This window comes from Chiloscyllium plagiosum, chromosome 13 (genome assembly GCF_004010195.1).
Source record: "Chiloscyllium plagiosum isolate BGI_BamShark_2017 chromosome 13, ASM401019v2, whole genome shotgun sequence".
Classification (NCBI taxonomy): Eukaryota; Metazoa; Chordata; class Chondrichthyes; order Orectolobiformes; family Hemiscylliidae; genus Chiloscyllium; species Chiloscyllium plagiosum.
In genome coordinates, this window is record NC_057722.1 from 74,547,406 (window position 1) to 74,558,817 (window position 11,412).

Sequence of the window (11,412 nt, forward strand, 5' to 3'; positions counted from 1 at the left end):
TGGGGTTGGGGAGTCCAGAACTAGAGGGCATAGGTTTAGGGTGAGAGGGGAAAGATATAAGAGAGACCTAAGGGGCAACATTTTCATGCAGAGGGTGGTACGTGTATGGAATGAGCTGCCAGAGGACGTGGTGGAGACTGGTACAATTGCAAAATTTAAAAGGCATTTGGATGGGTATAATGAACAGGAACGGTTTGGAGGGATATGGGCCGGGTGTTGGCAGGTAGGACTAGATTTCTGATTGGCATGGACAGGTTGGACCGAACGGTCTGTTTCCATGCTGTACATCTCTATGGCTCTATGACTCTACGGTTCCAACCACCCTGCCACCTTCAAGGAATACCGTTTTACCTCCAACTTCACACCATGAAGGGTGTCATCGTGCTCCTTCATGTACTGTTCCTCTGAGTTGTCTGTAGTTGGTGATCGAGGTCTTGCTGAAGTGGTTACCGAGGTGAGGTCCCCACGGGATATAAGAGTACACATGTACGCGTCGTGTGAGAAGACATCGTGGCGAATGAACTCACAAAACAACAGCACTAGGTTCACAAATTCTGCTTTCTCATTTTCGTTGTTGAGGTCAGCTGATATATATACAGAAAAACAGGAAAAAATGAGGAGCCAAACTCTTCATATAATTCGCAACTCAAACTTCGCAAAAATTTTAACCTGTGTACATCAAGCAGAGATTTCAGGTTTGACCCACACTTTCAACTCCTGCACATTTGGAACTCTGTTAACGCTCTATTGGAACAGTTCAATATAGTTAAAATAGCGCAGATGCTGGAAAACTGACATGAAAACTGGAAGTGCTGGAATCTACTCAGTAAATCAGGCAGCATCTGTACAGGAGGGATGTAGAGTAAATGTTTCAGGTCCATAACATTTCATCAAAGCTTGGAGGAAGCTTCTGAGAACTGACAGGTTTTAAACAGGTACATAATCAGAGGAAGAGTGAGGTGAGGAAGGAATGAATAAAGGGAAGGACTGAGATAGGCTGGAAGACAAGAATGATTAAATGGAATGGTATTACAGTGCAAAGACAAAAAGCAATCAGGAGGAGATGTAAACGCTTCACACAGAATCCTAACCAGCCACATGGTCAGAAAACAAATGGAAACAGCAGCCACAATTGGACATTATTGAAGTGAAAGGTGAAGGCTGGAACATACTTCATCAAAGTCAAGGCCCTTAAGCTTGATTTGCGCGTCAACAAAAACATCTAGGAGATAGAGGTCACGGTCCAGATGGAAAGGAGAGGTCAAGGGTAATGTTTCCCATGCAGGAGCAGGAGCAGGAGCAGGAGCAGAAACAGAAACACACTTTGGGGGAAAAAAAACAAACAAATAATAAAGCTACCGTTGAAGTTCAATTAATGCGACTCCAGTTCTCAGGTTCAGCAAGGAAAATAGAATGAATCACAACTGAAACAAACTTTATCCAAATGAAAGCTACCAAAGGCAGAATAGGATGGGTCAGGAATATTTCTAAACTTCTGCTGTACCTTGTCTGTTATGAAAGTAACAATTAATGGTGGGGACACAGCTTCATTGGTGGCAACTCGAGGCTCCTGAGCTAAATGAAACTGCATTAGGTGGAACAGTGCAGAACATGTTTGTAAAGCCAAGCAGATCAGGTAGCAACTATAGACAGGAATCCAAGCTGACATTTCAGGTTAATGAACTTTCACAGCATTTTCAGATCCATTCTATTTTGCTATCATGAGCTTCTTAAATAACGCGTGTTTTCTCCTCCTCTTTCTGAAATATTCAAACTAAAAACACAATGCTACTTAAGTCAGTTAGACCTGCAACCTAGTGTAGATCTATTCATCATTCTCTAATGAGGAAATGAGAACCAAAAGCATCTGATCAAGGAGAAACCTGGTTCACTCTTCACTCAGATGTGAAGTTGTTCCATAAACTAATTCACAAGAAGCATCTATGTGAAGTGATGCCTTCACAAGTCACTTGTGCAAAGTGTTCACACATTAACACACCATGTAACAGATTGTGGCAAAAATCACAGTCATGACCTTTCCCCTTATTAAATTCCTGATTTCCAATGATACGGCTGTTAGGAAGGACTTGTTCCAGAGAAGACTGAAGGCCGGAATTTCCTTCAGGCATTTCTCAATCTCCCACTACAACTTTAGGATAATTCGAATAAATGATACTTTTAAGAACACTATTTCTCCAGGGCTTCTGTCACTTCCCAACCGATAGAAGTTCCGCTTATTGGTCTCCACAAGGTGGAAGAATCAAACCAAGCTGTTTAACCTTTTCCACCACTGTCTGCAAGTTATCAGACCCTCCTGCTGCCTCAAAAGCATGTAAACACAGTCTGGTTCAAGAAAGAGAAGCCTTTGTTTTGTTCGGATAGATTCAAACTCCTATGTTTCTTTGTTTCCTTGATATGCTAATATGCAGAATCAATATGCAGTTGTGTGTGAGAGACTGTGTGTGCGCAGGTAAATATAAAAAATATACTTTTATGAATAATGTATATTTTTGAAAATAAGAAAGTGTGCATGATCTCCCATCTCCAAGTTACACAGAGACAAACAGGAAAGGCAGAGAAAGTAGCCAAAACATACTTAACACAGGAGCTTGAGTATCCAGAAACCGGAGCAGGATGTTCTGAAACACAGGTAGGCTCGAGCCAGATAGGGACACAGAGGAAATAGACTCCTTTTCATCCAGGACTTCGGACTCTCCACATCTCTACAAAATAAGCACATTAGCAAGCAATGTGTAATGCAGTTTTTTTATGTTGTAACTAACTCATGCTCAATAAGCCTCAATTTTCTTTCACTTTGCAACTATCAAAGTTTATCCAAAACATGCTCACTGACACCCAATATTGTATTCCTTTCTGCACTTTCAAAGAAAGCTTTTCAAGTTTGATGAAAGGTACAGAAATTCAGTATGGATAGCTGGTGTGAACAGTAAAACAGACTTGGGCTGATGCAGTAAGTTTTGAGCTCAGAACCAAAGCTGTGGGATAAGGCTGGTCTGTACTTATTTGGGAGTGTTTGATGTTAACAGTGAACACTCAAAATGATTAACTGTTCCATTGACCAACATAATATTGCCCTGGTGTTAGAGTGATATTCCACACATTCAAATAAAGATCTACTCTATGACTGGTTCTGAACAAACATACATTCCCTGGAGGTTAAACAGGCTTGCTACGATACAACGTAGCCATGGTGGCTCAGTGGTTAGCACTGCTGCCTCACAATGCCAGGGACTTGGGTTCGATTCCAGTCTCAGGTCACTGCCTGTTTGGAGATTCCACTTTCTCCCTGTGTCTGCATGAGTTTCCTCCGGGTGTTCCGATTTCCTCCCACAATCCAAAGATGAGCAGCTTAGGTGAATTGGCTATGGGAAGTAGCCCATAGTGTTCAGGGATGTGTAGGTTAGATGCATTAGTCAGGGGTAAATGTACAGTAATAGGGTAGGGGAATGGGTTTGGGTGGGATACTCTTTGGAGGGTCGGTGTGGACTTGCTGGGCAGAATGGCTTGTTTCCGCACTGTAGGGATTCCATCATTCAAAATAAAATCAAGAACAAAGAGGATCGACTAGACGCAACACCTTGACAGTGTATGCTGGTTCCCAGGTTTGAGAGCAGCTACTCACCTCGGCCTCGATTTCTGCCTGCCTCTTCTCCAGGAGTTTTGCTACTGCCATCGCTCGGTGTTTCCCACACCGCTTGCAACTCACTGCCCACTCACACAGTAAAGTCACAACTGCCTCATCATTTGGTGCAATTTGCTGTGGGCGGGAGAGGGGAAAGAAAACAATGAGACATTGCATTTTCTGACAACATCGGTGACACATTTTAAATCAGAAAGCTGCTGGTGGGAGAACAAGGGGATTTTGTGTTGGGAGATGGTATAAAATCTGTATTGGATGGGAGATGGCAGTCAGGGAGAGCTGAAAAGGAATATCAATTCAACTTAAGGCTCCAGGGTAGCCAAAAATAAAACTCAAGATCTTACAGAGTGAACAACTGCTCTCCACAAATGATTACAAGCTACTGGTCTAAATCAAACAGCAAGCATTCCTACAGTGTAAGTATGGCATCTGAAAACAATTGCTGAGATCATTTTCTTCAAGTCATATTATTAGCAAATCTCTTCTTGGGCCTGATCACAGACAAGACAGCCCCATGGACTCAAGCAAATCAAGAGATTAGTGCACATGTATCTCAGTTATCCATGTAAATCCCTCATTGGAACATTACCATGATATAGAAAAGATTCATTCTTCAACCAGCAGATTGATATCAATGAAGGGATCACAAGGCTGACGGACAGTAAACAATTGATGCATATTAAAGGATTTATTTCAGAACAGGGAAGGAAATGTACTGATTAATTCTGGTTGGAATAATCTGAAAAAAAAAAATCCATGGAGCATTTGGCTGTATTTAAACAGAATAGCGTGCATGACATGAGCAGCGTGAGCAGCCACGCTATTAGAAAACACCAGAAAAACACGAACAATGACCGGGTACTGAAATTAGATCCGGAAGCAGAGACGGGGCAGCACGATGGTTCAGTGGTTAGCACTGCTGCCTCACAGCACCAGGGAGCCAAGTTCGATTTCAGCCTTGGGCGACTGTCTGTGTGGAGTTTGCACATTCTGCCCGTATCTGTGAGTTTCCTCTGGGTGCTCCGGTTTCCTCCCACAATCCAATGCTGTGCAGGTTAGGCGAATTGGCTGTGTTAAATTGCCCATAGTGTTCAGGGATGTGTAGGTTAGGTGCAATAGTCAGGGATAAATGTAGGATAATAGGGTAGGAAATGGGTCTGGATGGGCTACTCTTTGGAGGGTCGGTGTGGCCGTGTTGGGCCAAAGGGCCTGTTTCCACACTGTAGGGATTCTATGGATATATGCAGTATTAAGAAAGGGCAAGATTAGGAGACATCAGGGAATGAAGATCATGGATGTACTGAAGAAAGCAGCCAAGAAAAGAGCACTTCTGGACAACAGAAATTAAACCAGAAACTCAAGGCTCTTGCTGTGCAGTGGTAGTGTCACTATCTGTGGGCCATGAGATCCAGGTTCAACTCCCACCTCCTCCAGACGTGTATTAACATCTCTGAATATGGTGATTTGAAAAGGTCTCAAATCATACACCTGTTCGCAGATGACACAAAAAGTAAAGTGAACAAATTTTGGAACTGAAAACTACATCAGAAATTATAGAACGAGTTAGACAAAATGTCTAGAAGATAGTGAGGATTGCAGGTGCTGATGAGTCAGAGTTGATAAAGTGTGGTGCTGGAAAAGCACAGCAGGTCAGGCAGCATCCTAGGAGCAGGAGAGTTGACATTTCAGCAGGACTGTTTTTTCCAGTGCCACACTTTATTGACTTAGACAAAACACCAGCATGGACAGAAAAATTGAATTTGAAATTTAATACATAAGGGTGTAAAATCCTTTAAATGTACTTTACTCAATCCCCACACACCAGACCTTGACATCACATGGGCTGCTACCACAAACAATTCATTATCAGCTACTAATTGTCCCCATTAGCAGCTCGACTCCCTGAGTGCTGACCTTTACATCACTCCTTTCTCTGCCCAACTGCTGGGCTCCATTTCTATCTATAGTTTACTCCTCCCCGCTTTCAGTATAAATACCAATCTTTTCCTAGCTACAATCATTTCTGAAGGAGGGTCACTGGACCTGAAATGTTAACCCTGCTTTCTCTCCACAGATGCTGCCAGACCTGCTGAGTTTTCCCAGTAATTTCTGGTAGGTTTCTGATTTCCTGCATCTCTAGTTCTGATTCTTTTACAAATGTGGAAAATCAATAATTTCAGAACTTAACTTGCGTTGAAGTATCTTTTAAAAAGTTAAAATGAATCTTTTACGTTTCTAAGAGGTTTTTTTTTTCTCCGTCTCTGAATTCCATCATTCATCCCATCCCTTTCATACATTCTGCATATTTATTAACAGAGTGCTTGCATCAGTCCAGATTCCCAATTGGGAACAGCATGCATGAGTCAGGTACAATGCAAGGGATAGAAACCATTCTTCCCAAGAAATGAAACAGCATGTTCCTTTGACTGCTCATAATAGGGTACCTCAGGCTATACTCAATCAATCCAGCTCGCAAAATGTCTGCTGCTAAATATAATTGTTCAGCAAGTGCTGTCCAATCTCAAATACACCGATAGCTAGATTAACAAGAGTTTAAAATGCGCAGTCAAGCTCATGATTAGATTAGATTAGATTAGATTACTTACAGTGTGGAAACAGGCCCTTCCGCCCAACAAGTCCACACCGACCCGCCGAAGCGTATACCACCCAGACCCATACTCCTACATTTACCCCTTCACCTAACACTACGGGCAATTTAGCATGGCCAATTCACCTAACCTGCACATTTTTGGATTGTGGGAGGAAACCGGAGCACACGGAGGAAACCCACGCAGACACGAGGAGAATGTGCAAACTCCACACAGAGAGTCGCTTGAGGCAGGAACTGAAACCAGGTCTCTGGCGCTGTGAGGCAGCAGTGCTAACCACTGTGCCACCGTGCCGCCCACTCATAACGTGACTTATCTACACTTGCTGGAAGAGACGTTCATCCACCAGGAGACATGCTCTGAAAACAAAAGGAAACTGTTCAAGCCTTCTGCTTTCTTTGAATTATGGAGAATCGGGGGAAATCAATCCCCTCAGCAATGTCCTGGCCAATCGGAGCCGATTTGTCAAGCAATCAATGTTCTTTTCATCGAGTAGTGTTAACTGTAGCACTCATTTGAAATTTGGATATTCTTGTGCTTGGCTTGATGGGTACAAGCTCAAAATGTTCAACAAGCCTCTCTTTTCAACAATAACAGAAAGTGAGGACTGCAGTTGCTGAAGATCAGAGTCAAGAGAGTGGTCCTGGGAAAGCACAGCAGGTCAGGCAGCATCTGAGCAGGAAAATTCAGGATTATGCCCAAAACGTCGATTATCCTGACCTGCGTGCTTTTCCAGCACCACACTCTTGACTCTTTTCAGCAATACACAACTTCGGAGTGACTAAGCAACTGTTTCCACTCCCTTGTTCAAATTGTCACACTTCTTTATCAATGAGGCCGAAAGTAATCAAAAGATGATTAACCTTCTTACGGTTTTATTAATCAGTACTCATGCTTTCAGGGGGATAAGGAATTTAACTCAAAGGCTTTCTGTTTATCCACACAATTTGGCAATGTTCCAATAACTGCATATTCCCATTTCTTCCCTAAGTTGATTATTGCCACATTAAACAACTGATTTTAATGTAATTAATGCAATGTCCTTAAAGTTAAAAATCTCACAACACCACGTTAAAGTCCAACAGGTTTATTTGGAGGCACTAGCTTTCTGAGCACTGCTCCTTAATCAGGTAGTTGTGGAGGAGCGTCGCTCCGAAAGCTAGTGCCTCCAAATAAACCTGTTGGACGATAACATGGTGTTGTGTGATGTTTAACTTTGTACACCCCAGTCCAACACCAGCACCTCCAAACCATGCCCTTAAACATGTACATACTTTTACATGAGCTTGGCAAAACTGCTTTGCAGTGGAAACAATGAGCATCACATGACAATGACTCACCTCTTGGCTGTCCTTGCTCTGACTTGTCCCAAAGATCTTATGGTACAGGCTATCCAGAGAGTTGCTGGAATCAGACCTGTCAAAACAATGACGATCCAGTACTTCCAACGTGTGCAAGACCTTACTGATTGTGAAACCTTTCAATTGAACAAGAAAGATGGGAAGACATTCCATTAGACAATGTCTGAGCAAGGTGAACAAGAACAATTCTTCCAACGCGTGCACAGGCAAATCCACATACATGTCACGCGGTGGTTACTGGGAACAAATGTTATTTTATCCAACCAATTAGTCATTTGTTACAAGAACAATGACGTTAAATCCTACAAAGATCAAACCTGTAAACACACATCAATCAACCCAAGACCTTAATCTGATCAATGGAGTCACTAAACACTAAAAGGGAGCGGTCATCCCACAACATTGACACACTCCCATGGCTTCTCTCTCTCTCTCTCGGGTTGGGTTGAGTGGGTAAGCCTGTATCTGGATTAGTGGTGCTGGAAGAGCACAGCAGTTCAGGCAGCATTCAAGGAGCTTCGAAATCGACGTTTCGGGCAAAAGCCCTTCATCAGGGATAAAGGCAGTGAGCCTGGAGCGTGGAGAGATAAGCTAGAGGGTGGGGGTGGGGAGAAAGTAGCATTGTAGCAGTAAAATGCTAACTGTTCCACAGATGCAGCCTACTCTGCTGAGCATTTTCTGTTAGGAGTTCAGATTTCCAGCATCTGCAGGACATTATATTTGTGCTGTAGAAACACTATGCAGTTCAGCGACTGAGTGCATTTCAAGGCAATGGGGAAGTGACAGCATAGCGGTATTATCGCTTGGGAAGCAGCATGATGCCAACAGCGTGGGTTCAATCCCCATCACCAGCTGAGGTTACCATGAAGGACTCAAAAATCTCCTTCTCAACCTCTCCCCTCACCAGAGTATGGTGGCCCTCAGGATAAAGCACCCTCAAGATAATGAAAGAGCAGCCCTCTGGTCAGGTGAGACCACGTTGACTTGGTTATGGCTGGGCAATTTTCTGGTAACCAGAGTTCAATTCCCACACGGCAGATGGTGAAATTTGAATTCAATGAAAACCTGGGATTAAGTGTCAAATGATGACCCTGAAACCATTGTCGATTGTCGGAGAAAAACCCATCTGGTTCCTTAATATCCTTTCAGGAAGGAAACTGCCATCCTTACCTGGCCTGGCCTACATGTGACTCCAGACCCACAACAATGTAGTTGACTCTCAACTGTCTTCTGGGCAACTAGGGATGGGCAATAAATACTGGCCCAGACAGTGACACCCACATCCCGTGAGTGAATGAATAAAATTAAAAATCACACAACACCAGGTTATAGTCCAACAGGTTTAATTGGAAGCACACTAGCTTTCGGAGCTTCCAATTAAACCTGTTGGACTATAACTTGGTGTTTTGTGTTTTTTTAACTTTGTACACCTCAGCCCAACACCGGCATCTCCAAATCAGGAATAAAATTACACATTGTCTTGACAGATTTGAGGTCACATGGCTTTCTCACACTTTACAGTTCATGACTGATGCACTTGCTGTCACATGGTGGGGTTTTTATCCATATAATCTAATGTATTCTGTTAACCCTCTGTAAGCATGTCCAACACCTACAAAGATGACATGCATCTATTCAATAGACGTTTTCCTCTGTTTTACTATTGGTACATTTCATCACAAACAGGGAGAAAAAAAAGACACTTTAAAGGCAAATCCTAATAACCCAAAGGGTGATTGGAAAGTATTAATGAGCCTTTTTGGGATCACATGGATTGAACTAACAGGTCTTTTACAGATGCTCATTAACAATCGCAGAAAAAAGATGGAAAAACTCAGCAGGTCCAGCAGCACCTGTGGAGAGAGGGACCGGGTTAGTGTTTCCAGTCTGTGTCCGGATTCGACTCTTCTCCTGAGCTCTTGTATAACTTTGCGGTCTTCCAGGTGTCACTGTCATTCTTGCCCACATAACCAGGATCAACCACCATCCAAGCTGCTTCCCATATGCTGTCAGACCCTTGATGGTTAAAATGCTTCTTGTTTCAAATGTGAACAAATAAAAGAGTCAAGGAGACACTTGTTTTAAAAACATGAACTGGGTCAGGTCAAAAGGGACAGAGGAGTTCAAGTGTGTGTAAGGGTCTGACAGGGTAAACAAGGAAAAACTGTTCCCACGAGCAGGAAGTTTGGTGGAAGTGGACACAGGTTTCAGACAGTTTGGGAAGAAAGTCACTGTGGAGATGGGAATGGTCTTGCTTTAAAAGCGAGTGAGTTGCCATCTGACAGGATGGTGGAAACAGATACAACAATAACTTTCAAAAGGGAGTTAAATAAATACCTGAAAGTGAAAGGTTTGCAGGGCTAGGGGGAAAAAGAACAGATGAGTGAGAGTATGGTTGGCTCTTCAAAAGAACTGGCCACAGAAAGCCCTGTAGATTATAAATGCCCAAACTACATTCCTGTTGTATTATCTTTATACATGTGTGGGAGCAAAATTCAATGTGTCTTCTTCTGTTCCTTTGTAGATTCACTCATAGAATCACAGAATCCCTGCAGTGTGAAAGCAGGCCATTCAGCCCATCAAATCTACACTGCCCCTCCAAATAGTATCCCACCCAGATCACCCCCTACCTTGTTCCTGTAACCCTGCATTTTCCATGGCTATTCCACCATATCCCTGGACACTATGGGTAGTTTAGCATGGCCAATCCACTTGATCTGCACATCTTTGGACTGTGGGAGGAAACCCACACAGACACAGGGAGAATGTGCAAACTCCACACAGTCAGTCGCCAGAGGGTGGAATCAAACCCGGGTCCCTGGCACCAGAAGGCAGCAGAGCTAACCACTGAGCCACCCTGCCACCCCAAATTATTATTATTTTCTATTTTTCTTGAAGTAGAGAATCAAGCAAGATATACTAAACAACTTCTATTTAAGAGTGAGCAGTGGTGAATTTCCCAATAGGCAGAAGTGGGTACTGCAGATGCTGGAGATTAGAGTCAAGATTAGAGTGGTGCTGGAAAAGCACAGCAGGTCAGGCAGCATCCGAGAAACAGGAAAATTAATGTTTCAGGCAAACGCCCTTCATCAGGAATTAACTCATTCTTGGGATGAAGAGCTTTTGCCTGAAACATCGATTTTTTCTGCTCCTTGGATGCTGCCTGACCTGCTGTGCTTTTCCAGCACGACTCTAACCCTGAATTTCCCATTCACCTAGCAAAATACTAAAAGTGCAGTCAGAACGTTTGACAGCAGTTTGATGGAGGTCCTGGGGTTTAGGAGCAAAAAGGGAGGATTATGGACATTCATCCAACAATTATACAGAGTTTTGGTGAGTCCACATCCACAATATTATTCATAGTTCTGGTCTCCTCAGTTTTCAAAAGATATACTGCAAAAAGATGGAGGCAAACAGTGAACATTTACCAAACTGCCCCCAAGGTACAACATATTGCCCTGTGACAAGAGGCTTAGCAAATTGGGTCTACAGTCCCTGGAGTTTGGAAAAACATGCCAACCCAATCTAGTCCCACCTGCCAGCACCTAAGCCATAACCCTCCAAACCCTTCCTATTCATGTACCCATCCAAATGCCTCTTAAATGTTGCAACTGTACCAGCCTCCACTACTTCCTCTGGCAGCTCACTCCATACACATACCACCCTCGGTGTGAAAAAAGTTGCCCCTTAGGTCTCTTTCAAATCTTTCCCCTCTCACCCTAAACCTATGCCCTCTTGTTCTGGACTCCCCAACCCCAGGGAAAAGACTTTGTCTATTTAT

The 11,412-nt window shown here is 43.2% G+C and overlaps 1 protein-coding gene across 8 annotated transcripts in view; it reads right to left on the bottom strand.

Moving 5' to 3' along the window:
- The window catches only part of LOC122556191 (mediator of RNA polymerase II transcription subunit 12-like protein), a 609,874-nt gene that overhangs the window by 442,829 nt on the left and 155,633 nt on the right, over positions 1–11,412 (bottom strand). For all 8 annotated transcript variants that reach the window (XM_043702730.1, XM_043702729.1, XM_043702725.1 and 5 more), the window contains exons 11-14: positions 7,611–7,747; positions 3,644–3,778; positions 2,597–2,723; positions 352–584 (exon numbers count right to left, since the gene is read on the bottom strand). In XM_043702730.1, coding sequence (XP_043558665.1) covers positions 352–584; positions 2,597–2,723; positions 3,644–3,778; positions 7,611–7,747 — 632 coding nt within the window. The remainder of the gene's footprint in view (positions 1–351; positions 585–2,596; positions 2,724–3,643; positions 3,779–7,610; positions 7,748–11,412) is intronic.